Source organism: Hyla sarda, chromosome 10, assembly GCF_029499605.1.
Source record: "Hyla sarda isolate aHylSar1 chromosome 10, aHylSar1.hap1, whole genome shotgun sequence".
NCBI lineage: Eukaryota > Metazoa > Chordata > Amphibia > Anura > Hylidae > Hyla > Hyla sarda.
In genome coordinates this window covers 102,247,124-102,274,264 of record NC_079198.1, presented here as the reverse complement: position 1 = coordinate 102,274,264, position 27,141 = coordinate 102,247,124, and the positions used below count along the sequence as shown (strand labels likewise).

Genomic DNA, 27,141 nt, shown 5'->3' with positions numbered 1-27,141 from the left:
ATGCCTAACCATATTTCATCTTGTAAAAACAAAAAGAAAAATAGCCAGCACAACTACCTAATACATGGGTGCATGCTGCTGTGGTAAATACAGAGTATACAAAAAAGAAGGTTGCAGCAGCATTCTTGGTCAAAAAATAGAGATTCTTAGCACACTTTTTAATCAAAACGTGTCCCCCATCCACCACGAGGAGGTGACCTCATTTCGGATGGGACCCTAACACTCATTTCACTCACCTCTGCTGGGCATATGGCCTCAGACTGGGTGACATGCTGGTTCCCCTATCAATTTAAAAAACCTCCTGTGAAACAGGGAGGGGTGCACGGCTAAAGAGGGTGCCACTCCCCCCTAAATTGCACAACAATTGGACACGTTTTCATCAAAAAGTGTCGCTAAGAGCCTCCATTGTTTGACCAAGAGTGCTGCTGCAACCTTCTTTTTTGTATACTCTGTATTTGCCACAGCAGCGTTCACCCGTGTATTAGGTAGTTGTGATGACAATTTTTATTTTTGCTGTGCAATTTAGGGGGAGTGGCACAACTCCCTGTTTCACAGGAGGTTTTTTAAATTGATAGTGGATCCATCATGTCACCCAGTCAGAGGCCATATGCCCAGCAGAAGTGAGTGAAATGAGTGTTAGGTTCCAATCCGAAGTGAGGCCACCTGATCAAAAAGTGCGCTAAGAGACAAAAAATTTTGACCAAGAGTGCAGCTGCAATCTTCTTTTTTGTATACTCTGTATTAGTGCTGGGTGGTATACCAGTTCATACCAGTGTGTTTTTTCTGTACAATATGAATTTTTCCCTATACCGCAATACCGGTTGAGCCCCCCCACCGAATGAACTATCAGCTGCAGCGCTGTCCCCACATCAGGGGACTAATCATGTTACCTGCAGGCACTGCTCTCATTCTCCTCCTGTGAGCCACGGCGCTGGAAATGAATCAGTTGTGAGTCGCGGGCATAGGACTTCTGTTCGCAGAACGGAAGCTGTCACCTCCCCACTGGCAGAAAACCAGTGGGCCGCGGGCGCTGCAGAGCTTCTGATCAGAAGTTCTGCAGTGCCCGCGGCCCACTGGCTTTTAGCGCTTGCAGAGGGAGGTGCAGTTCATTTGGTGGGGAGGAGGAAAATCAGAGCAGCGCCCGCGGGTCATATATGATTAGTTCCTCAGTGCACTGCGGATGATAATTCATCCGAGTAGAGGGGAGGGGAGGGGGGGGGGGGGTTGTTGGGGAAATTAGTGAAAAAAATAAAAAATACCGTCAACTGCTGTGGAACCGCCATAAATTTGAAAAATACCATGATACACATTTTTGATCATACCGCCCAGCACTACTCTGTATTTCATCTTGTATCCAAGCTAGAGGTGGCACAACAGGGTACTAATATTGTAATCAAGTGCCATGTACTCGGCTATCTCCAGCAGCTCTATGGACAATGAATGGAGAGGAAGAACTCATGTACAATTCGAGGCCCTGTTCTGGAGATAGGGGAGAATTGTTGTAACTTAGAACATAATTTTCAGAAACACCTCATTTAAAAAAGGATACAGTTCCAAGAGCTGTGTCTTTTTTTACTTCCAATCTGCACAGCTTAAGAGTAGTATAGGAAATTGCTGGAAGTTCCACAGACTTGCATTGAGATTCAAGTCTATGGGAATTCTGACAATTTTGTATATCGCTCACTTTTCATCTTTACAACAGAAATAAAAGTACACAGCAGTTGGAGCTGCATGCCTTTTTGAAACGAGAGGTATCCTCTAATAGATCTTTGGCCATTCAGTTTTCTCTTTCTCATAACTTAATGCGAGATTAGAACTGCACAGACTTTTTACAGCAAAACCGATAGTCCCTAGGAAATTGAAGGGTATTCTCAGAAGTATTTTTAGAAAATAGTTATACTCACCTTCCACACTTCCGCCATTGTGACAGAGCTGGGTAACACTGCATGCATAGTACATCCTGGTGTGAATACAAGAAATTGCCTGCATAGCCAATCATTGGCTCCAGTGAGTGAAGTGACTGGCTGACCGGGCAATTCCTTGTGTGACACACACACTAGGAAATGCTGAGCCGCAGCTTGAGCATAATTATTTGTTAAAAAAAAAAAAACACTCCCTGATCTACCCCTTTAATTAAAGGGATAATCTGTCTCAGGCAATACCTATGGTATATGGATGAGTGCATTAGAGGGCAGTCTCAAACTCAGGATCCGGTCTATAAACCAGAGCAGACATTAACTACAAAAGGATCAGCGATTTCTCTAGAGGAACTGGCTCATCCATGCATGCCACGGATAAGCAACTGATTTCTATGGACACTGTGTAATGCTTCTCCATCAGTTGCACTGCAGGGAAATATGAATTCCCTGGCTTCTTAAGTACTCTGCTCTGCTGGAGGCATAAGGAAAGCAGGCACAAGGAATTTACACCCCTTGCTAGCCTGCTCTATTAATCCAATCACAAACAAAGAGGTATACCTTTGTTTGTGATTGGAGTAATAGAGCTTTCCATTCATATGGTCATATCCCGGATCGCTGTTATGAGTCTACAGAAGAGAGCCCACAGAAATGTAAGGGCCCACACCGTTGCTCTGTATGTCTTTAAATTCATACAGAGACATATTAAGATCGCTACTCAATGTTGTAGCCTGCTCGCTACTAGTGGTGGATGGAGCCTCCACTAAGTTCTTTACCTCTCCGTCTGAAGCTCTTAACTGGATAGATGCGGCCCCCCCTGTCAGACCGCCGGACTGAACTGTTCTGCACTGTCCTGCTGAAGACTGCTCTTTGTGAAAGTCTTTAGTTAGTTAGTGGTTAGGAGTCAGTTTTTTGCTTAGGGCCTCCATAGGTTCCAGTTCCCTTAAGGTCTCTTGGGATAGTTTTTAGTTACCGGCTGCCTTGGTTCTTGCTGGGGTGGTGGGAAGGATTGTGTTTTAATAGATTAGTCTTCCTCAGCATCCTTGGCGCCTGTAGTAGTTTGAGTTTTGGGTCCAGGTCTACACTGTGTTGGGGAACAACTGGTTGGTATGTCCCGTCTAGTGTTAGACAGGGTTTTCATTGGGATGTTTTGTTCTTGCCTTGTTGTATTTGTATTTATGTTCTGTGTATGTGCTCTGTTTGTTTTCGTCTTTTTGTTGGGTGTGTGTAGTCCCGGTGCTCAGCACTCCCTGATCCTGGTCCTGCGTTGGTATCTCCTGTTAAAGGTGGTTAGTTTGAACGTTAGGGGGCTCAATTCTAAGTATGAGGGCTTTATGTCTTGACTTTGTGGAACATCAGTCTCCTCATATTTGTCTACAAGAGACTCATGTTACGGGTCAGAAAGTCCTTGCCCTTAAAAGGGCCTGGATAGCGAGAGGTTACCATGCATCGTACTCCATATATGCTAGGGGGCTCTCTGTGTTGATTACCAAAACCCTGCTGTTGGTTGTCTCTCAGGGTGCCTGTGATCAATTTGGGAGGTTTGTTATTTTACATTGTTTTCTGGGGTCTTTCTCCTTTGTTCTTGTCTCTGTGTATGTGCCCCCTCCTTTTCAGGTTTCAGTGGTGGAGCTCATTACTAACAAATTCTTTTCCTTCTGACCCTGTCATCTTCATAGGAGATTTCAACGTGGTTCCTGATCCAGTCCTCGACCGCACCACTGCTGCTGATCCTGGCTCCTCTTCATTTAAAGGGGTAGTCCAGTGGTGAAAAACTTATCCCCTATCCTAAGGATAGGGGATAAGTTTGAGATTGCGGGGGGTCCGACCGCTGGGGCCCCCTGCGATCTCTCTGTACGGGGCCCCGGCTTTCCGCCCAGATAGCGGGTGTCGACCCCCGCGCGAGGCGGCGGCCGACACGCCCCCTCAATACATCTCAATGGCAGAGCCGGAGATTGCCGAAGGCAGTGCTTCGGCTCTGCCATAGAGTTGTATTGAGGGGGCGTGTCGGCCGCCGCCTCGTGCGGAGGTCGACACGACCCCTTCCCGCGGGCTGTCGGGGCTCCATACAGGAGATCGCAGGGGGCCCCAGCGGTCGGACCCTCCGCGATCTGCAACTTATCCCCTATCCTTAGTATAGGGGATAAGTTGCTCACCACTGAGTCACCACTGGACTACTCCTTTAATACCTGGCATTTGGCGTTGGGCTTGACCGACCTCTGGAGATGGAAATACCCTACTCCTCCTTTTATTCTGCAGGCCATAGCTCGTTTTCTCACACTGATCTTGCTCTGGCGTCTGAGGATCTCCTTCCGGCGGTAAGAGAATTTTCCTACACCACTAGTGGGATCTCAGACCACTCGGTTGTATTGGTAGTTTTGCACCTCAGCCCTAGTCCCCCCTACCGCATATGGTGCATGCATCCTGGCTGGCTACAAGCTGAGGCAGTTGTGGAGGCGCTAGGGGTTGCCCATAATGAATATTGGGAAAACAATTCTTCTTATCCTGACCCATTAGTGCAGTTGGATGCATACAAAGCTACAATTAGGTGCTTTCATAGTGGGGGTAGCAGGTCCACGGAAACTTAGGTCGGCCAAGGAGAGTAAACTTCTGTAGGAGGTGGGTGTCTTAGAGGCTGAGTATGTTAGGAATCTGTCCCCTGAGAATGAGAGGGCATGGCCTAAGGCTCAGAGATCTTTGTTGGTGGTCCAGAAAGACAGGGTCCTGTTGTGGTTATCGGGAGGCTGCCCAGTTTGAATTCGGGGATAAGAATGGTAAACTGTTGGTGTATTTATCTAGGGCTACTCGCCCACCGGCCTCTATTCCTTGTATTATGGGCAGTGATGGTGTGGTAGTGGCAGATCCTCAGATGATTAATTCAGTCTTCAGGGAATTTTACTACTCCCTATATGATGCCCTTTTTACACCTTGTCAGGAGGAAATTCTCTCATTCCTGCAAGATTTATCCCTCCCTGTGCTTAGTCGTGCTCAGGCAGAGGCATTAGATGCCTCCTTTATGGTTGAGGAGGTGGCTCAGGCTATACGGGAAGACCCCAGGTTTGGGCGGGATGGTAGTTGATTGGTACAGGATGAATGAGGAGCGACTGGCCCGTTCTTCGCAATCTGTTTCATTCCATAGCTGTTATAGATGCCCTTCCAGACTCTATGAGGGAAGCGTTCATTGTTGTGCTTCCTAAACCTGGAAAGGACCTTTTGAATGTTGATATTAAGATTTTGACTAGTCTTGGCCACTCGTCTATATGGGGATACTGGTGCTGTCATTCATCCTGACCAAACGGGGTTTATGACCTGTGCTTTAGATGCTCCTTAGAGGTTGGTACCTTCTTGCATGCAGTGTGGTAGTGTCCCATCATCGCTGTCTTCTGGAGGGAGGTGATAGGGTTTCTGGCTGATCATTTAGACTTCCCTTTTATACTTAACCCTGTGGTGTGCCTTCTGGGGGTTATTAATGACTTGATCTCTAGTACATATAGATGCTTGCTGATTCGTTTCCTGCTGTGTTGTGCCCGTAAAGTGGTAGTCATGACGTGGAAGGATACATACATCCAAAGGATAGGGTATAAGATGTCTGATCGCTGGGGACCCCCGCAATCTCTCATGCAGCACCGCCCCCTCCATCACGCCCCCTTCCATAGACTTGCATTGAGAAGACGGGGAGTGAAGTCACATGGGGTTGGGGTAGTGACTAGAGATGAGCGAACTTACAGTAAATTCGATTCGTCACGAACTTCTCGGCTCGGCAGTTGATGACTTTTCCTGCATGAATTAGTTCAGCCTTCAGGTGCTCCGGTGGGCTGGAAAAGGTGGATACATTCCTAGAAAAGAGTCTCCTAGGACTGTATCCACCTTTTCCAGCCCACCGGAGCACCGGAAAGCTGAACTAATTTATGCAGGAAAAGTCATCGACTGTCGAGCCGAGAAGTTTGTGACGAATCAAATTTACTGTAAGTTTGCTCATCTCTAGTAGTGACGTCACGATACTCCGGCCCCGTAGTCATGAGGCTTCAGACTCTGAGCCTCCAGCGCTGGAGTGCAGCTCACACAGGTGGGTGCTGCATGAGTGATTGCGGGGGTCCCCAGCGGCAGGACCTCCACGATCAGACATCTTATCCTCTATCCTTTGGATAGGGGATAAGATGTCTTAGGGCCGGAGTACCCCTTTAAGGGATTATGTGCACAGTAGCTGATTTGCTCTGATTTTAATGTTTACAGCAGAATATATAGCAGCAAAGTGGAAGAGATTTTAACCATTTAATGACCAGGAAATGTTCTCTTTAAGGCCCCTTTCACACTATAAATTCATCCGTTTTAAAGACCTGTTATAATGTTCCATTATGAAAACCCTTAAAATCGTCCGTTACAAAATCCCATTATAGTCTATGGTATTTTTACATTACCCGTTTTAACCCGTTAATAATAACGGACGTTATTTTGACGGGAGAAAGAACGGAAGCATGCACTATTTCTCTCGTTACATTCTCCCGTCACAAAATAACGTTCGTTATTAATAACGGGCTATGTCAGGTTAAAACGGGTAATGTAAAAACCCCATAGACTTTAATGGGATTTTGTAACGGACGTTTTTAATAGTTTTATTAACGGGTCATTATAACAGATCTTTAAAACAGACATTTCTATAGTGTTAAAGCAGCCTAAATTGAGTACTCTGGGATAGGTATGAAAAAATAAACATCTTCTTACCTCCAGCCGCTCCTCTAATGCCTCCGCTGTCCCCCGTGCCCGCCTCTTCCGAGTTCCCTGTGGTCAATACTTCACACTGGCTGCAGTGATGTGCCACCTTGGCCGGAATTGCCTGAGTGGTAATGTAAGGCATGGAGCCCCGGCACCAGGAAGAAGACAGGGTCTGGGGCCTAATACATCACATCTTTCGCATAGGGAATACATTTTTCTATCCCAGGGGAGATCTCCTTTAATGACAGTGAGGCTATATTAACACGGCAGAATTTCTGCATTTCTGCACAAATTCCATTCAGCAAAGCTTGCTGAACAAAATTGCAGAATTGTAGAATTTTGGCAAAATTGTTGTGTTCTCAGAATTCTGACGACATTCAAGCCCCACTGACTTTAATGGGATTCTGCAGTGGAATTAACGAAATTATAACATTGGACTTATATTTTTGCAGAATGCAGAAATCAGATTGAGCAGCCAGGATCCACGGCTAATGCTGGGCCGATTAGGTCGATGCCGGCATTAACCCTTTAGGTGTCGTGATCAAAGTTGATCGCAGTTGTTTAAAATGGGAAATATCATGCTTCGGTAGCTAAGAGAAGCTCATCGGGACAACGATTAGCTGTGAGGATGGCTGGAGAGCCCCTTACCTGCCTCCTTGCCATCTCTTGGCGAAGTAACCCTTTCCCTAATAAAGGTTTAAATCCCACACCCCCTTTTCCTATTTTTTTAAATAAAATTATGTTAGAAAAGAAAATAAACAAACATTTGTGGTATCGCCTGTGAGTAAATGTCCGAGCTATTAAAATATAACGATAATTACCCCGAGTTGTTTGCAGGGTAATTCGAGACACGCCACCTATCCCACCTCCCCTTCCTTTTTATATATTGTTTTAAATTTATACTGCATTTTTCCTAACCTTTTGCCTACTCATTTGCTTTGTACTGACTGTATTAGCTATTGATTTTCAATAAACTTGATACGTAAAATATAACGATAATTAAACTGCATGGTTAATGGTGTACATGAAAAAAATACCAAAGTCCTGGATTGCATATTTTTGGTCCCTTCATATACCAGGAAAAAAAATTATTAAAAAGCGATCAAAAATGCTACTGACAAAAACTATAGACAATGGAACAAAAACTAAACCCTCATACACCCCATAAACGGAAAAATAAAAGACTTATAGGGGTCAGAAGAGGACAATTTTAATACAAATTTTTGTACAAGGTTATTTAAAAAATGTAAAAGTAGTAGGGATCAACCGATTATCTGTTAGGCCGATATTATCGGCCGATATCCACGATTTTGGACGTTATCGGCAATTACCTTGCCGATAATACGATAATGCCGCCCCCCAACGCACCGCCCCGACCAGAGACCGCCGCCGCCCCATTGCCTCCCCCATCCCCGGTTTTATAATTACCTGTTCCGGGGGTCCGCACTACTTCTGGCTCCTGCGGCGTCCTGTGTTACGCTGTGCAATGACGAGTGACGTCCTCAACGCGACGTCACCGTCAGTGCGAACAGTGACAGCTAAGGACACCGCCGGAGCTCAAAGTAGCGCGGACCCCAGGCTTCGGGAACAGGTAATTATAAAACTAACTTGGAATGAGGGAGGCAATGGGGCAGCGGCGGTGGTTGGACTAAGGACCGGCAGAGGGAGAGAAGCGGGCGGTGGCAGTCTCTGGGCAGAGGGGGGGCAGCGGCAGTGGTAGGACTCAGGAGGACCCCAGGACAGGCAGGGGGAGAGAAGCGGGTGGCGGCGGTCTCTGGGCAGAGGATAGGCGGGGGGCTGCGGCAGTGGTGGTGGGGGGAGAAATAGCCAATAACTTATACCGGAATATCTTTATAAGTTATTGGCTATCGTCCTTAACCTCCACAGAATATCGGTATCGGCCCTAAAAAAAAAAAAAAAAAAAAAAAAAAAAAACATTTCACACCTACCAACAATGGTAAATATATACCCTTGCTCACCACCATGGAGGAGGTAATACTTCACCCCTTTTAATTTAGGGGCCTCAAATGTGCCCCAAATATGTTTTGTGCAGTAGAGAACTCCACCACTGGTGGACCTACTATACACTGTGTATAGATAAAAATAGTAGTGGCAACTCACAAGCTGAGCACAGACGAGGGCTGTAGTTTGACTTCCATCTCTTGTCCACCCTGAGGTGTGGTTACACATTTCTTCCTCTTTAGCTTGAGCTTAGCAGATCGCTCTTCAGACATTGGGAATACCCTACAAAGCAGTAGACAGTTCAGATATTAAATAGTCACTAAATGTAGACACATCTATTACTATGTAGTTTACTCAACATTCATCAGCACAGTCAGAGGATAGGAATAAATGGCTACTTGTACAGACCAATCCAAAAGACTTGACTTTGAAGGGGAACTCTGGTGGAAACAAGTAGAAAACAAATGTTTTCAAATCAACTGGTGCCTGAAAGTTAAACAGATTTGTAAAATCGAGTATGAGGCTGGGTTCACACTACGTTTTTGCCATACTGTTTTCAATCCGTTTTTCTAAAGAAAACCGTATTGCAAAAAAACGGATGGAACAGTATGGAAAAAAGTAAACCGTATGCGTTTTGAAACAGTATACTGTTTTTAAAAGTGCATACAGTTCCGTCAGTTTTTATAGAAAAAAAACCATACGTTTTTGAAACTTTTGTCCATTTTTAATGGGAGGGGTCTTGGGTGGGGACTTTAGGATTCAAATGTGCATGTGCAAAGTAAAAACGTATATGTTTTTCCCGTATGGAACCGTATACATGTGCGTTTCCTGTTGACGTCCATGTTAAAAAAACGTATGCGGTTGCAGTACGGTTTTTAAACCGGAGTCAAAACCGTGGTTGACCACAATTTTGTCTCTGGTTTAAAAACCATACTGCAACCGCATACGTTTTTTTTAACATGGACGTCAATGGGAAACGCACATGTATACGGTTCCATACGGGAAAAACGTATACGTTTTTACTTTGCACATGCGCATTTGAATCCTAAAGTCCCCACCCAAGACCCCTCCCATTCAAAATTTTCAAAAACATAGTTTTTTTTTCTATAAAAACTGACGGAACTGTATGCACTTTTAAAAACAGTTTACTGTTTAAAAACGCATACGGTTTACTTTTTTCCATACTGTTCCATCCGTTTCTTTGCCATACGGTTTTATTTAGAAAAACGGATTGAAAACAGTATGGCAAAAACGTAGTGTGAACCCAGCCTTAGCCGAGTTTTTCAGCACGATTTTTCGTGCTGAAAACACCACCCTCGGCTTATACTCGAGTGAACTCTCCACCCGCAGTGGTCTTCAACCTGCGGACCTCCAGAGGTTTCAAAACTACAACTCCCAGCAAGCCCGGGCAGCCATCGGCTGTCCGGGCTTGCTGGGAGTTGTAGTTTTGAAACCTCCGGAGGTCCGCAGGTTGAAGACCACTGCGGCCTTCGACATCATCCAGCCCCCTCTCACCCCCTTCAGTTCTGTACAGTACTCGTCTCCGCTCGGCGCTGGTCCGGTGCTGCAGGACTGTCTGGAGAGGAGGTCGTCCGGTGGGATAGTGGTTCCGGGCTGCTATCTTCACCGGGGAGGCCTCTTCTAAGCGCTTCGGGCCCGGCCCCAGAATAATCACGTTGTCTTGACGACGACGCAGAGGTACGTTCATTACCAACGTACTTCTGCGTCATCGTCAAGGCAACGCCTCTATTCTGGGCCCGAAGCACGGTGAAGAGGCGCCCCCGGTGAAGATAGCAGCCCAGAACCACTATCCCACCGGACGACCTCCTCTCCGGACAGTCCTGCGCCGGACCAGCGCCGAGCGGAGGTGAGTACTGTACAGAACTAAAGGGGGTGAGAGGGGGCTGGATGATGTCGAAGGCCGCAGTGGTCTTCAACCTGCGGACCTCCAGAGGTTTCAAAAGTACAACTCCCAGCAAGCCCAGACAGCCGATGGCTGCCCGGGCTTGCTGGGAGTTGTAGTTTTGAAACCTCTGGAGGTCCGCAGGTTGAAGACCACTGAGGGCAGATGATGACAAGAGGATGATGAAGGGGGGTGGGGATGATGACAAGGGGATGATGAAGGGGGGGGGGGGGGGTGGGATGATTACAAGGGGATGATGAAGGGGGGTGGGGATGATGACAAGGTGATGATGAAGGGGGGGGGGGGGGGTGGGATGATGATGAAGGGGGGTGGGGATGATGACAAGGGGATGATGACAGGTGATGATGATGAGGGTCTGGATGATGACAGGCGGTGATGATGATGAGGATGTTAATGACGGGGGTCTGGATGATGACAGGGGGGGATGATGTATTTCCCACCCTAGGCTTATACTCGAGTCAATAACTTTTCCTGGGATTTTGGGTTGAAATTAGGGGCCTCGGCTTATACTCGGGTCGGCTTATACTCGAGTATATACGGTACTTCTATTTTAAAAAAATGTTGATCCTTCCATTACTTATTAGCTGGTGTATAAAACAGAAATGTGTGAATTATTTTCTGTCTGACCACAGTGCTCTCTGCTGACACCCCTGTCCGTGTCAGGAACTGTCCAGATTAGAAGCATATTCCCATAGAAAACCTCTCCTGCTCTGGACAGTTCCTGACATGGACAGAGGTGTCAGCAGAGAGCACTGTTGTCAGACTGGAAAGAGCTTCACAAATGTCTGTGTAGCATACAGCAGCTGATAAGTACTAAAAGGGTTAAGATTTTAAAAATAGAAGTGATTTACAAATCTCTGTTTAACTTTCATGCACCAGTTTATTTGAAAACTTTTTTTTCCACTATTGTTCCCCTTTAACCCCTTAAGGACGCACGACGTAAATGTACGTCCTGGTGCGGTGGTACTTAATGCACCAGGACGTACATTTACGTCCTGTGCATAAACGCGGGCATCTCGCGGGCGTCCGCCATTAACCCCTCAAGTGCCGGGATCAATACAGATCCCGGCATCTGCGGCAGTGTGCGATTTGAATGATCGGATCGCCCACAGCGCTGCTGCGGGGATCCGATCATTCATAACGCCGCACGGAGGTCCCCTCACCTTCCTCCTTCCGGCTCCCGGCGTCTCCTGCTCTGGTCTGAGATCGAGCAGACCAGAGCAGAAGATCGCCGATAACACTGATCTGTTCTATGTCCTATACATAGAACAGATCAGTATTAGCAATCATGGTATTGCTATGAATAGTCCCCTATGGGGACTTTTCAAGTGTAAAAAAAATGTGAAAGAAAAGTGAAAAATCCCCTCCCCCAATAAAAAAGTAAAACGTCCGTTTTTTCCTATTTTCCCCCCAAAAAGCGTAAAAAATAAATTTTATAGACATATTTGGTATTGCCGCGTGCGTAAATGTCCGAACTATTAAAATAAAATGTTAATGATCCCGTACGGTGAACGGCGTGAACGAAAAAAAAAAGTCAAAAATTGCTACTTTTTTAATACATTTTATTTAAAAAAATTATAAAAATTTATTAAAAGTTTTTTATATGCAAATGTGGTATCAAAAAAAAGTACAGATCATGGCGCAAAAAAAGAGCCCTCATACCGCCGCTTATACGGAAAAATAAAAAGTTAGAGGTCATCAAAATAAAGGGATTATAAACATACTAATTTGGTTAAAACGTTTGTGATTTTTTTTAACCACAACAATAATATAAAAGTACGTAATAATGGGTATCATTTTAATCATATTGACTCTCAGAATAGAGAACACACGTCATTTTTACCATAAATTGTACGGCATGAAAACAAAACCTTCCAAAATTAGCAAAATTGCGTTTTTCTTTTTAATTTCCCCACAAAAATAGTGTTTTTTGGTTGCGCCATACATTTTATGATATGAGTGATGTCATTGCAAAGGACAACTGGTCGCGCAAAAAACAAGCCCTCATACTAGTCTGTGGATGAAAATATAAAAGAGTTATGATTTTTAGAAGGCGAGGAGGAAAAAAATGAAAACGTAAAAATTAAATTGTTAGTCCTTAAGGCCAAAATGGGCTGAGTCCTTAAGGGGTTAAGGTCAAGTTCACCAAGCAGAATTTCTGCGCTGAATTCCAGTGTTTCCCAACCAGGGTGCCTTCAGCTGTTGCAAAACTACAACTTCCAGGATGCCTGGACAGCCGTTGGCTGTCTGGGCATGATGGGAGTTGTAGTTTTGCAACAGCTGGAGGCACCCTGGTTGGGAAACACTGACCAATACACTTCAATGGGATTCCGCAGTCCCATTCACACAGCAGAATTTCCGCTGATGGAATTCCATTGAACTGAATTTGCTATAAATCATGCAGAATTCCATGCAGAAACTCTGCCACGTGAGCCCGACCTAAGGCCCGTTTCACACTATTGAATTTCCGAGTGTAATTCTGTTTTTGAAATTCCAGTGTAGCAGAGTCCCATGGCTGACAATGGGATTCCGCTGCACAGTGTACACTAGTTTTCGAGGTTGACTATCCGCCCGAAAAAATCCTGACTAAAAATTCCTCCAGAACATTGAACTTGTTCAATGTTCTGGCGGAGCTCCGCTCAGCAGACGTTGCCGTCTATGGGGATGGCAATGCCTGCGCGGTTCTAGCGCTGACCGAATCAGCCGGCGCTGCCTGCACTCTGACTCCCCAGACAGATTTGGTCGTACATAAATCAGCGGCAGAAAATCTGCTGCAAAATACGCCTGTCTGAACAGACCCCAAAAGTGAACTCACATGTACAGTACCCTGCACATATATAATGCTACAGATTTCAATGTAAAATAAATGACTGAACACAGCATTAAATCTGTGCAGTATACTATATGTGTGAACTGACCCCAAAACTGCATTTCGGAAGGGGAAAAAAAAGGCAGAGGCACTTTTTTTGTGACATTTTTTTCCTGGCCATAAAAAAAAAAAAAAAAAACGAACAAAAATGAGTGTTCATTAACTAAAGCAGTCAGTGCAGGAGCCCAGCACAGCGCGCTTCTCCTCAGCTCTCACTTCTGCCCTGCACTGAAAGGGTTACACGCTCCACCACAATAAACAGGAAGGTGTGCGCGGTGTGGAGAGCGGCTGCTGCCTCATTACCGCCATTGTTCTCCGAAATGCAGCTACCGGGTAATTATAATCACCGATGCAAATGATTAACGAGTCACAACGGGCAGCGAAGTAATTAACGACTAATAACACGGCTACGGGGAGCCGCCATCATTAGGACATACGTACACGGGGCAGGAGGCGCCTGACAGGACGGTGAAGAGAAATGCGCGGGTTCTGCACAGGCTCCGCCCCCTCTGTGAAGGCGGGAAAGTGTCTTCTCTGCAGTCACCACAGGATTCCTGTCCGCGTTACGTCCTGACTACAGCCGCCCAGATATAAGGCAATAGTGCTGTGACTGCAAACAGGGACTTCTCAATGTAGATGAATGGGATGGAAGATGAGGGTTGTTATCAAACGTCCTTATAAGTAGAACAGTGTATTCCTCACAGATAGAAAAGTATGGCTAGGTTCACACTGCCTTTTGGGTTTCTGTAACAGATATCAGCATCCACCCAAGAATAGCGCTAGATATGCATTGGCGCACAGTGACTACATTCTGGCTTTCCTCTTGTATACGCAATTTCAGTGTTTTCCAAACTCCGGCTGTTGCAATACTACAACTCCCAGCATGCCCGGACAGCGTTTTGCAACAGCTGGAGACACTATTTAGAAAACGCTGTGCTATTCTAAAAGGACTCAAAAGCATTGGCTGATGCACTATTGAGTTCCGTTAAAATAGCATGTACCAGCAAAAATCCTAGTGGAATGAGTGCTGCTGCTGTGCACCACAGTATATGTCAGCACTCTGTTTTTTGGAACATGGAAGCTGTATACAGTATACCTAGCTTATGCCATGCTGAAATTCTGAGGGTAACGTTGCCATCTACTTTCACGCTTTAGACGTCATTTTCTATTAGGGTTCTGGACACATTAACCTCCACTGTAACATGGAATAAGTGACATCACTAATTCCGATGTATTCCGACTGAAAACAATAGGCACATGTTTATTATGTGTATGTGGACTTTGTGGCAGGTGCCGTTAGGGTATTATGAATTATGCATGAATATTCCGCATGGACATTCTGCAGCAGCAGCAGAGTCCCATTAATTTCAATGGGATTCTCCTGCTCTGTTCACACAGCAATATTTCCAACATCTGCTGCAGAAATACTACTGTATGAACAGAACAGGAGAATCCCATTGAAATCAATGCTGCTGCTGCAGAATGTCCATGCAGAATAATCATTCATAATTCCTGCATAATTCAGAATACCCTAATGGTATCTGCAGCACACAGTCCTCATGGACATACTAAGGAAATTCTGAGCCCGGCATCAACAAAAAACATTGAACCTGTTTAATTCTTTTGCAGATTCCGCTAAGAAATGCATTGCTGTCTATGAGACAGCGCATTTCCAAGCGATCCTAGCACAGGCATGTTCTGCCGGTGCTCTGCTGTCTGTTGAATGTCCGAATGCAAAATTTCACTGTGTGAACAATGCCTTATGCCGAACAACATACCTACACATGGTTATACAGTAAATGGGCACAGCCTTTGAGGGCTTGTTGTGTCCGCCATTTTTTTTTTTTTGGGGTAGGTCTACACTGCGTTCCTGCTCCAGTTATATGTTTCTGTTGGCATCCCAGCGAAAATAGGATGCTGATGCATAGTGTTAACGTGAGCAGCAGACTTCATTCACTTCTATACAGTGGGGATCAAAAGTTTGGGCAGCCCAGTTAAAAATTTGTATTAATGTGCATAAAGAAGCCAAGGAAAGATTGAAAATTCTCCAAAAGGCATCAAATTACAGATTATACATTCTTATAATATGTCAACAAAAGTTAGATTTTATTTCCATCATTTACACTTTAAAAATAACAGAAAACTAAAAAATTGCGTCTGCAGAAGTTTGGGCACCCTGCAGTGTTAATATCTTGCACTGCCCCCTTTGGCAAGTATCACAGCTTGTAAACGCTTTTTGTAGCCAAACAAGAGTCTTTCAATTCTTGTTTGAGTTATCTTTGCCCATTCTTCCTTACAAAAGTCTTCCAGTTCTTTGAGATTTCTGGGCTGTCTGTCATGCACTGCTCTTTTAACCCCTTAAGGACCGGGGGTTTTTCCGTTTTTGCATTTTCGTTTTTTGCTCCTTGCCTTTAAAAAATCATAACTCTTTCAATTTTGCACCTAAAAATCCATATGATGGCTTATTTTTTGCGCCACCAATTCTACTTTGTAATGACATCAGTCATTTTGCCCAAAAATCTACGGTGAAACGGAAAAAAAATCAATGTGCGACAAAATTGAAAAAAAAACGCCATTTTGTAACTTTTGGGGGCTTCCGTTTCTACGTAGTTCATTTTTCGGTAAAAATTACACGTTATCTTTATTCTGTAGGTCCATACGATTAAAATGATACCCTACTTATATAGGTTTGATTTTGTCGTACTTCTGGAAAAAATCATAACTACATGCAGGAAAATTTATACGTTTAAAATTGTCATCTTCTGACCCCTATAACTTTTTATTTTTCCGTGTATGGGGCGGTATGAGGGCTCATTTCAATTCGGACATTTCCGCACGCGGTGATACCACATATGTTTATTTTTATTTACACTGTGTTTTTTTTTTTTATGGGAAAAGGGGGGTGATTCAAACTTTTAATAGGGGAGGGGTTAAATGATATTCATTCACTTTTTTTTTTTTTGCAGTGTTATAGGTCCCATAGGGACCTATAACACTGCACACACTGATCTTCATCATTGATCACTGGTTTCTCATAGGAAACCAGTGATCGACGATTCTGCCGCTTGACTGCTCATGCCTGGATCTCAGGCACTGAGCAGTCATTCGGCGATTGGACAGCGAGGAGGCAGGTAGGGAACCTCCCGCTGTCCTGTAAGCTGTTCGGGATGCCGCGATTTCGCTGCGGCTATCCCGAACAGCCCACTGAGTTAACCGGCAGCTTTCACTTTCGGTTTTAGCCGCGCGGCTCAACTCTGAGCGCGCGGCTAAAGGGTTAATAGCGCACGGCGCCGCGATCGGCGATGCGCGCTATTAGCGGCGGGTCCCGGCTTCACTATGACGCCGGGCCCGCTGTGATATGATGCGGGGTTACCGTGTAACCCTGCGTTCTATCAGGGGAGCGAGCAGGACCAAGGACGTACCAGTACGTCCTTGGTCCTTAAGGGGTTAAGGTCTATCCATAGATTTTCAATTATGTTGAGGTCAGGAGATTGTGAAGGCCATGGCAAAACCTTCAGTTTATGCCTCTCGATGTAATCCCCCATGGATTTCGAGGTGTGTTTAGGATCATTATCCATTTGTAGAAGCCATACTCTCTTTAACTTCAGCTTTTTCACAGATGGCATCAAGTTAGCATCCAAAATTTGCTGACATTTTATTGAATCCATTTCTCCTTCTACTCGTGAGATGTTCCCTGTGCCACTGGCTGCAATACAACCCCAAAGCATGATTGATCCACCCCCATGCTTAACAGTTGGACATAGGTTCTTTTCATTAAATTCTGTTCCCCTTGTTCTCCAAACGTACCTTTGCTCATTCCGGCCAAAAAGTTCAATTTTAACCTCATCGGTCCACAGAACTTGTTTCCAAAATGCATCAGGCTTGTCTATATGTTCATTTGCAAAGTTCAAACGCTGATTTTTGTGGTGAGGACTTAGAAGAGGTTTTCTTCTGATGACTCTTCCATGAAGACCATATTTGTACTAGTATCTCTTTATAGTGGAATAATGTAACACAACTCCAGTGTCTGCCAGATCTTTCTGGAGGGATTGTGCAGTCAAACGTGGGTATTGAATTGTTTTTCTCACAATCCTGTTCTGATATTTTTCTTGGTCTTCCAGATCTTGCTTTAACTTCCTCTGTTCTTGATGACTGCCATTTCTTCATTACATTCCGAATAGAGGATATTGACATCTGAAAACATTTTGCTATCTTCTTATAGCCTTCTCCAGCTTTGTGAGCGTCAACTATTCAGTTTCAGATTTCTAGACAACTGCTTAGAAGAACCCATGGTGCTGATTGTTGGGGCAAGGTCAGATGAGTCTGGGCATTTAAAACCTTTGAGATTGACATCACCTGGTCTTCCCAGATGATGATTGAGAACAATCCATGACACTGGCAGGTCTCAGCTTTGCAAAGGGGGCAGTACATGCTATAAATTCTGCAGGGTGCCCAAACTTTTGCAGACGCCATTTTTTTATTTCCTGTTATTTTGAAAGTATAAATGATGGAAATAAAATCTAACTTTTGTTGACATCATATAAGAAGGTCTAATCTGTAATTTGATGCATTTTGGAGATTTTTCCATTTTTCCTTGGCTTCTTTATGCACATTAAAGGGGTACTCCTGCCCTATGACATCTTATCCCCCTATCCAAAGGATAGGGCATAAGGTGAGTGATCGCGGGGGTCCCGCCGCTGGGGACCGCCGTGATCTTGCACGCAGCACCCCATTAGTATCAGTCCCTGGAGCGTGTTCGCTCCGGGTCTGATTACTGGCGATCACGGGGACGGAACATTGTGATGTCACGGCTCCGCCCCTGTGTGACGTCATTCTTTGCCCCCTCAATGCAAGCCTATGTGAGGGATCTTGACAGCTGTCATGCCCCCTCCCATAGGCTTGCATTGAGGGGGCGGAGTGTGACATCCACTGGGCAGAGCCGTGACGTCACAATGCTTAGTCCCCGTGATCGCCAGTAATCAGACCCGGAGCAAACTCTCTCCAGGGACTGATACTAACGGGATGCTGCGTGCAAGATCACGGTGGTCCCCAGCGGCGGGACCCCTGTGATCAGGCATCTTATCCCCTATCCTTTGGATAGGGGATAAGATGTCTTAGCGACGGAGAACCCCTTTAATACAAATTTTTACCTGGGGTGCCCAAACTTTTGATCCCCACTGTAGCTGAACAGAGCCACCTAGTAAGGGTCTATTTACACGGAAGAAAAAATACCGCATGTGACATTTTTTTTCTGCCATCAAAAAAAAGGAAATGAGTGCAGACGGGTACAAATGAATGTGAAAGGATTGTAAACAAAATCCCATTGACTTGAATGTATTTTTTTTTTCAAACCGTTTTTAATTTTAAGTGGACTCAAAAAGGGGGCTGTTGTGCCTTTGAGCACATATGTCCTAAATGGAGTCACAAGTTACTACGTTCGGCTATAGAAGTGAATGAGGTCCGCTGCTCCCATTAACAGTGTACCATTGATTAAAAAACATACCTCCCTAGATTTGTTAAAATCTCATTCAGGTCACTTTGCTGGATTGGGCAGCTAAATTACAATGTAACCGATGATGCCTCCCAAATCCTAAGAACTGTGATTGCTAGACATCCACTAAATTAGTTACTTGGCATAGAAGGCAACCTCTCTGTCAGTAATTGCGCCAGACACCAGAGTTCATGGAATTGGAGCGCACATAACAGTGGTACATCAACTGATCAGACATTTATGACCTCTATACAAAAAAAGAAGGTTGCAGCAGCACTCTTGGTCAAAAAATGGTTTTATGACATCTTGGTTATGTTCACACCATAGAATTTCCATGCAAAATTTCACATTAGAATTCCGCACAGAGATTTCGCAGCAGCATATCAATGGGGTTTCTGCTGCGGAAATCCAGATTCCGAAAATGCATTGCCATCTATAAAAGGCGCATTTCCAAGCAGTCCTAACATCGGCATGTTCTACAGGAGCTCCTCTGTTGGGGCAATGTCCGCGTGGAAATCTTCCATGTGGACATTGCCCGTGTGTACATAGACCATAGTTTAGTGGGGAAACCCACTTGAATTACTCTGACCTTGCAGCAGTAAGGATTTCGACATAAATGGTTTTTGGTCTTATTGTTTTGTTTTTCAAATTCAGAAAGTGTTAGATCAGTAATATATTGTGTATGCCAATTTTTCCCAAATACTGGAGAATGCATTTTATTCATACACTACATAGGTCATTCTCTTATTCAGAAGCTCCCTAAGTTTTTTTTTTTCTGGATAACAATCCTATAAATGTAGCCACAGTACTCATATAGCAGTGACAACCACTGTGCTATGTTGTAAAAAAGAGAAGAAATACAGCAATTTGACAGCTATTCTATTTAAATTTTTTTGAAATTTTTATGAGGAAATCCTTCTGAATAAGTCATATCACTAACAATTAAAGGGGTACTCCCGTCGAAAACCTTTATTTTTTTTAATTTTTTTTTAAGATCAACTGGTGCCAGAAAGTTAAACAGATTTGTAAATTACTTTTATTAACCCCTTAAGGCGTTTTTCCATTTTCATTTTTTCCTCATCACCTTCTAAAAATCATAACGCTTTCAATTTTGCACATAAAATTCGATATGATGGCTTATTTTTTGCGCCACTAATTCTTCTTTGCAGTGACCTTAGTCCTTTTACTAAAAAATCCACGGAAAAAAAATTCATTTTGCAACAAAATTGAAGAAAAATGTAATTTTGTAACTTTTGGGGGCTTCTGTTTCTACGCAGTGCATTTTTCGGTAAATGACACCTTATCTTTATTCTGTAGGTCCATAAGGTTAAAATGATACCCTACTTATATAGGTTGGATTCATAACTACATGCAGGAAAATGTATATGTTAAAAACTCTCATCTTCTGACCCCTATGACTCTTTTTTTATTTTTCCGCGTAAGGGCCGGTATGAGGGCTAATTTTTTGCGCCATGTTCTGAAGTTTTTATCGGTACCATTTGTGTATTGATCGGAGTTTTTGATCACTTTTTATTCATTTTTTCATGATATAAAAAGTGACCAAAAATACGCTCTTTTGGACTTTTGAATTTTTTTGGCGCGTACACCATTGACCGTGCGGTTTAATTAACGATATATTTTTATACCGTTTTTTTTTATACATTTTATTTTTTTTATGGGAAAAGGTGGGTGATTCGAACTTTCATTAGGGAAGGGGTTAAATGACCCTTATTAACTTAATTTTTTTCACTTTTTTTTTTTTTTGCAGTGTTATAGCTCCCATAGGGGGCTATAAAACTGCACACACTGATCTTTTACACTGATCCCTTCAAAGCTATAGCTTTGCATGGATCAGCGTTATAGGGGGTTGATTGCTCAAGCCTGTAGCTCAGGCTTGGAGCAATCAATCGCCGATCGGACGCTAAGGAGCAAGGTAAAGGGACCTCCGCTCGCGTCCTAGCTGATCGGGACATCACGATTTTATCGCGATAGTCCCGATCAGCCCGACTGGGCTGCCGGGAAGCTTTTGCTTTCGTTTTAGACACGGCAATCAACTTTGATCGCCGTGACTAAAGGGTTGACGATCGGTCTCGCGCGCTATTAGCCCAGGGTCCCGGCTATCATAAGCCACCGGGACCAAACCGGTACGATGCGGGGTCACAGTGTGACCCCATTTTAAATACCGGGACCGGGCGCAGAGAGTACAGGTACGCCCTGCGTTCATAAGAGGTTAAAAAATCTTAATCCTTACAGTACTTTTTAGGGGCTGTATACTACAGAGGAAATGTTTTTCTTTTTTTATTTCTCTTATGTCATGGCCACAGTGCTCTCTGCTGATCTCTGCTGTTCATTTTAGGAACTGTCCAGAGCAGGAGAAAATCCCCATGGCAAACATATGCTGCTCTGGACAGTTCCTAAAATGGAAAAAAAAATTATAATAAATTAAAATAAAAGAAAAACATTTCCTCTGTAGTATACAGCCCCTAAAAAGTACTGGAAGGATTAAGATTTTTTAATAGAAGTAATTTACAAATCTGAAATATAAAGGGTATAATCACTGGCGCAGGAATGGTTCCCTTTTAGGCAGCCAAGATACAACAAAATGGGTCCTGGCTGGGGCCCAAAAATAGGTAGACTGCAAAACAAATAATACTAGTGCATCGGCGCACATAAAAGGAACAAAATGGGAATACACTTACTTGGAAAAGTTGATTTTATTGGTTTCTACATGAGGTAGACAAATTTTGGTGTGATACTGGTTCCGTTCACTGGGCAAGGAAGTAAGTATGTATAGGAAACAAAAATAGAGAAATGTAAAAATACTTTTATGTAGGTAATCCTGTGACTGTGTACAGACTTGTATTGCATGTACAGAGAGACTTAATTAGGTGTCTCTGTTGGGAGTTTTTCTAAGTTGATGGAAGGTGCCGACTCCCCACCGCACTGGACGGCGCTTACAATACAGTCCTGGCTCCGTCACTGTGTGTATATATAGAATAGACCACTAGTTACATGTATCCATATACGTCATTCTTACACTCTAATATGAGCGTGTGTACAGATGGCAGGGTGCGTGGCTGCGGTAATACTAAATAATATTAGCCGTGGATGTCAGAGGTACCTGGAATTTGGCCAACGATCTTCACGCTATGGTCCACGTAATGGTGTTCCTCCTGGGATATGGTGTGGGCAATAGTCTGGTTCCTCCAGACGTTCCCAGGAAGATAAGGAAGCATCTCCAGATATATAGTGGGTGTATGCACCGGGAGATCTGCTCCGGCCGTGAGGGTCTCACTGGTGCGACCGCAGTATGGAAGTTCCCACAGGGAACTGATTACTGAACGTGACGTCACGATTACAGCTACAGCAAGGCGCAGAGGCCAAGATTCATCTAACGCATTTCGGTCAGTACGCTGACCTTCGTCAGAGATTTGTGACAAAGGTCAGCGTAATGATCGAAATGCGTTAGATGAATCTTGGCCTCTGCGCCTTGCTGTAATCGTGACATCACGTTCAGTAATCAGTTCCCTGTGCGAACTTCCATAGTGCGGTCGCACCGGTGACTAGTGGTCTATTCTATATATACATACAGTGACGGAGCCAGGACTGTATTGTAAGCGCCGTCCAGTGCGGTGGGGAGTCGACACCTACCATCAACTTAGACAAACAGAGACACCTAAGTAAGTCTCTCTGTACATGCAATACAAGTCTGTACACAGTCACAGGATTACCTACATAAAAGTATTTTTACATTTCTCTATTTTTGTTTCCTATACATACTTACTTCCTTGCCCAGTGAACGGAACCAGTATCAGTATCACACCAAAATTTGTCTACCTCATGTAGAAACCAATAAAATCAACTTTTCCAAGTAAGTGTATTCCCATATATTTGTTCCTTTTATGTGCGCCGATACACTAGTATTATTTGTTTTGTAATTTACAAATCTGTTTAACTTTCTGGTACCAGTTGATTAAAAAAAAAAGTTTTCCACAGGAGTACCCCTTTTAAATCCAGCCTAATCCAATGTGTCTGAGTATAAAAAAAACAGGCACATTAGCTAACTTTGCTGCTCTAAATAAATAGCTGATGTTTTCTAGGGGTATGAATGACTTTGGGCCATTCATTTCACTTTAGGTTTACAGGCTGTGCTATATGTTATGTCTCTCTATATAGTTTATAGCTCTCTGTTTTTAATCTGCCCTGCAGCTAATTGTTCTTGGAAATTGTATTTCACCGTTGACATTGCTGCATATGTCTGCTGCCGTTTTATACTCTAGTGCATTGCAATGTAATCTTCATTGTCATTTTCGTGCTTTGTTATTCTAGACAATGTCTTATGGGTACACTGGCTGCATGGAGATTGCTCATGTGACTTCCTAGAAGCATTCCTAGATGTAGATTTTTTTTTGCCGATATCAAACACATTCGCTATCACTAGTTGTACAACACCCTTTTTTTTATTACAACACAGCTGCATGTTAAAATCTCACTACTCTAATTTGGTTCATGTGATCACCAGTATGACACACAAAAAGTTACATGGTGTAATGTGTCTAGAGGAATCGAGTCCTGGGTTGTCTGACTTTCTGTAAACTATAGGTTAACATCCCCTCAGCTGCTGGCTCCCAGACCCCTCCCTACCCAGATCTGTAGATTGCTGCTATCTCTATAGGTTCAGGATATATAGTATATATCCTATCCTGAGGCTATGTTCACACGTTACATTGCTGCATGTTTTTCAGTTTTTGCTGTTATTTTCCCAAAATGCTTTTTTTTTTTTTACTGAAGTTGTGCAATTTTGGAAAATCACAGCAAAAAGAAAATCACATCCACAATGGAAAATCCTGCTTGTCAGTGTGATAAAATGGAATACTATAGTCTTTCAACCAAAGAGCAACGTACAAAACAGGACCAAAAAAAAATATTGGGTTGGTCTGCATGACTAAGGGTCAGAACAACCCAAAACGCATTGGAGATTTTGTCCTGTATAAGGTATCCCAGTATTTCAAAGTTTTCTGTTTTACCACACTGATGAGCTGGATTTTCCATTGTGGATTTGGACTTAGGTCATAGGTCCAGGGACGCTGTGGGTCTGTCCATGCTCCAGTGTGGCAGCGAGGACATGAGCTGTTGTTTCTTCTTTTCTTTTAAGTCGCAGCAGAAACAGCCAAAATGCAGTAAAACAAGTGTAAAAAATGCAGTAAAAATTCAATTATAATTATAGGTGAAATCACTTCACCTTATGACAATACGTCTTTAAAGGGGTACTCCGCCCCTAGACATCTTATCCCCTATCCAAAGGATAGGGGATAAGATGTCAGATCGCTGCTGGGGACCCCAGGGATCGCTGCTGCAGCACCCCGCTATCATTACTGCGCAGAGCGAGATCGCTCTGCACATAATGACGGGCAATACATGGGCCGGAGCATCGTTACTTCACGGCTCCGCCCCTCGTGACGTCACGGTGTGATGGTCGTCACACCCCCTGACATAGACTTGCATTAAGGGGACGGGCCGTGATGTCATGAGGGGTGGAGCCATGACATCACGCTGCTCCGGCCCCTGTATCGCCCGTCATTACGCACAGAGTGAATTCGCTCTGCGCAGTAACGATGGTGGGGTGCCGCAGCAGCGATCCCCGGGGTCCCCAGCAGCGGGACCGTGGCGATCTAACATCTTATCCCCTATCCTTTGGATAGGGGATAAGATACCAGGGGCAGAGTACCCCTTTAATTGTCTCAACCCTCTAATGAGACTATGGGGGGAGATTTATCAAAACCGATCCAGAGGAAAAGTTGCTTGGTTGCTATGGGCAACTCATCAGATTGCTTCCTCATTTTTCAGATGCCTTTTAAAAAATGAAAGAAACAATCTCGTTGCTATGGGCAACTGGTCAACTTTTCCTCTGGACAGGTTAAGATAAATCTCCCCCTATGGGTCTAATGTTAACCAGGTTGAATTCCAGTACTAGCAGCTTAATTAGATGACCAGGTGCAGTGATCAAAGAGAAACTGTTTGCACCCCATAGGGACAGTGATCAAGTGAAAGGAGGAGCCCTCTTACTTTTTATATACCTGAGATGCATTAGTCTCTTCTCAACTCAGCATCTGGACTCAAATTATCTCTGGCCCTAGCCTTTGCCAGAAGCCTTTAGGTGTATGTAGTACAACAAATATCAGCCATAGCTTCTGAACCTATACCATATTGCCCCTGAACATGTAAAGCGGATGTCAAGAAAGGGTAAGCAATTGCCTATACTAAACTATATGGGTAAAGGAAAACATTTTTGGTGTGCCTCTTTAATTGCACAATTGCCTATGGTGATTTTGGGGAAGGCATTTAACCCCTTAAGGACCCAGCCCATTTTCACCTTAACCCCTTAAGGACTCAGCCCATTTTGGCCTTAAGGACTCAGACAATTTAATTTTTATGTTTTCATTTTTTCCTCCTCTACTTCTAAAAATCATAACTCTTTTATATTTTCATCCACAGACTAGTGTGAGGGCTTGTTTTTTGCGCGACCAGTTTTCCTTTGTAATGACATAACTCATTATATCATAAAATGTATGGTGCAACAAAAAAAACACTATTTTTGTGGGGAAATTAAAACGAAAAACGCAATTTTGCTAATTTTGGAAGGTTTCGTTTTCACGCCGTACAATTTATGATAAAAAGGACATGTGTTCTTTATTCTGAGGGTCAATACGATTAAAATACCCATTATTACATACTTTTCTATTATTGTTGCGCTTAAAAAAAAAATCACTAACTTTTTAACCAAATCAGTACGTTTTTAATCCCTTTATTTAGATGACCTCTAACTTTTTTTTTTCAGTATAAGCGGCAGTATGGGGGCTCATTTTTTGCGCCATGATCTGTACTTTTTTTTGATACCACATTTGCATATAAAAAACTTTTAATACATTTTTAATTTATTTTTTTAATAAAATGTATTAAAAAAGTAGCAATTTTGGACTTTTTCTTTTTTCCGTTCACGCCGTTCACCGTACGGGATCATTAACATTTTATTTTAATAGTTCGGACATTTACGCACGCGGCGATACCAAATATGTCTATAAAATTTATTTTTTGCGCTTTTTGGGGGTAAAATAGGAAAAAACGGACGTTTTACTTTATTATTGGGGGAGGGGATTTTTCACATTTTTTTTAACTTTTACATTTTTTTACATTTTTTTTTTTTTACACTTGAATAGTCCCCATAGGGGACTATTCATAGCAATACCATGATTGCTAATACTGATCTGTTCTATGTATAGGACATAGAACAGATCAGTGTTATCGGCGATCTTCTGCTCTGGTCTGCTCGATCTCAGACAAGAGCAGGACACGCCGGGAGCCGGACGGAGGAAGGTGAGGGGCCCTCCGTGCGGCGTTCTGAATGATCGGATCCCCGCAGCACTTGGGGTCCATTGTTCTGGCACTATGGGGGCTTTTTTAAACACACGTGGCCTTCAATTCCAGACAAATTTTCTCTTCAAAATCCAATGGCGGTCCTTCTCTTCTGAGCATTGTAGTGCACCTGCAGAGCTCTTTACATCCACATATGGGGTATTTTCTTACTCAGAAGAAATAGGGTTAGAAATTTTGGGGGGCTTTTTTTTTCCTATTTTCCCTTGTGAAAATGAAAAATTTAGGGTAACGCCAGCTTTTTAGTGAAATTTTTTTTCCCCCATTTTCCCATCCAACTTTAATGAAAATTCTTCAAACACCTGTGGGGTGTTAAAGCTCACTATACCCCTTGTTACGTTCCGTGAGGGGTGTAGTTTCCAAAATTGGGTCACATGTGGGTATTTATTTTTTTTGCGTTTGTCAGAACCGCTGTAAATCAGCCACCCCTGTGCAAATCACAAATTTAGGCCTCAAATGTACATTTTTATTTTTTTACACTAACAGGCTGGTGTAGCCCCCAACTTTTCCTTTTCATAAGGGGTAAAAGGAGAAAAAGCCCCCCAAAATTTGTAGTGCAATTTCTCCCAAATACGGAAATACCCCATATGTGGCCCTAAACTGTTTCCTTGAAATACGCAGGGCTCCGAAGTGAGAGAGCGCCATGCGCATTTGAGGACTACATTAGGGATTGCATAGGGGTGGACATAGGGGTATTCTACGCCAGTGATTACCAAACAGGGTGCCCCCAGCTGTTGCTAAACTCCCAGCATGCTGGGGGTTGTTTTGCAACAGCTGGAGGCTCCGTTTTGGAAACACTGCTGTACAATACGTTTTTAATTTTTGTTGGGTGGAG

At 43.6% G+C, this 27,141-nt stretch overlaps 1 protein-coding gene and 1 long non-coding RNA gene across 3 annotated transcripts in view; one reads left to right on the top strand and one right to left on the bottom strand.

Moving 5' to 3' along the window:
- Positions 1 to 13,452, bottom strand: part of FAAP20 (FA core complex associated protein 20) — a 77,691-nt gene extending 64,239 nt beyond the window's left edge. The window contains exons 1-2 of the mRNA XM_056542331.1: positions 13,434 to 13,452; positions 8,751 to 8,873 (exon numbers count right to left, since the gene is read on the bottom strand). Of these exons, the coding sequence (XP_056398306.1) occupies positions 8,751 to 8,863 (113 nt within the window). The 5' untranslated portion in view covers positions 8,864 to 8,873; positions 13,434 to 13,452. The remainder of the gene's footprint in view (positions 1 to 8,750; positions 8,874 to 13,433) is intronic.
- A 193-nt stretch (positions 13,453 to 13,645) lies between these two features.
- The window catches only part of LOC130293527 (uncharacterized), a 94,203-nt gene continuing 80,707 nt past the window's right edge, over positions 13,646 to 27,141 (top strand). Inside the window, exon 1 of one of the 2 annotated variants that reach the window (XR_008848238.1) lies at positions 13,646 to 13,717. This is a non-coding gene — a long non-coding RNA (uncharacterized LOC130293527). Of the gene's footprint in view, positions 13,718 to 13,835; positions 14,097 to 27,141 lie in introns of those variants that run through there. The other variant, XR_008848237.1, reaches the window with a different exon arrangement.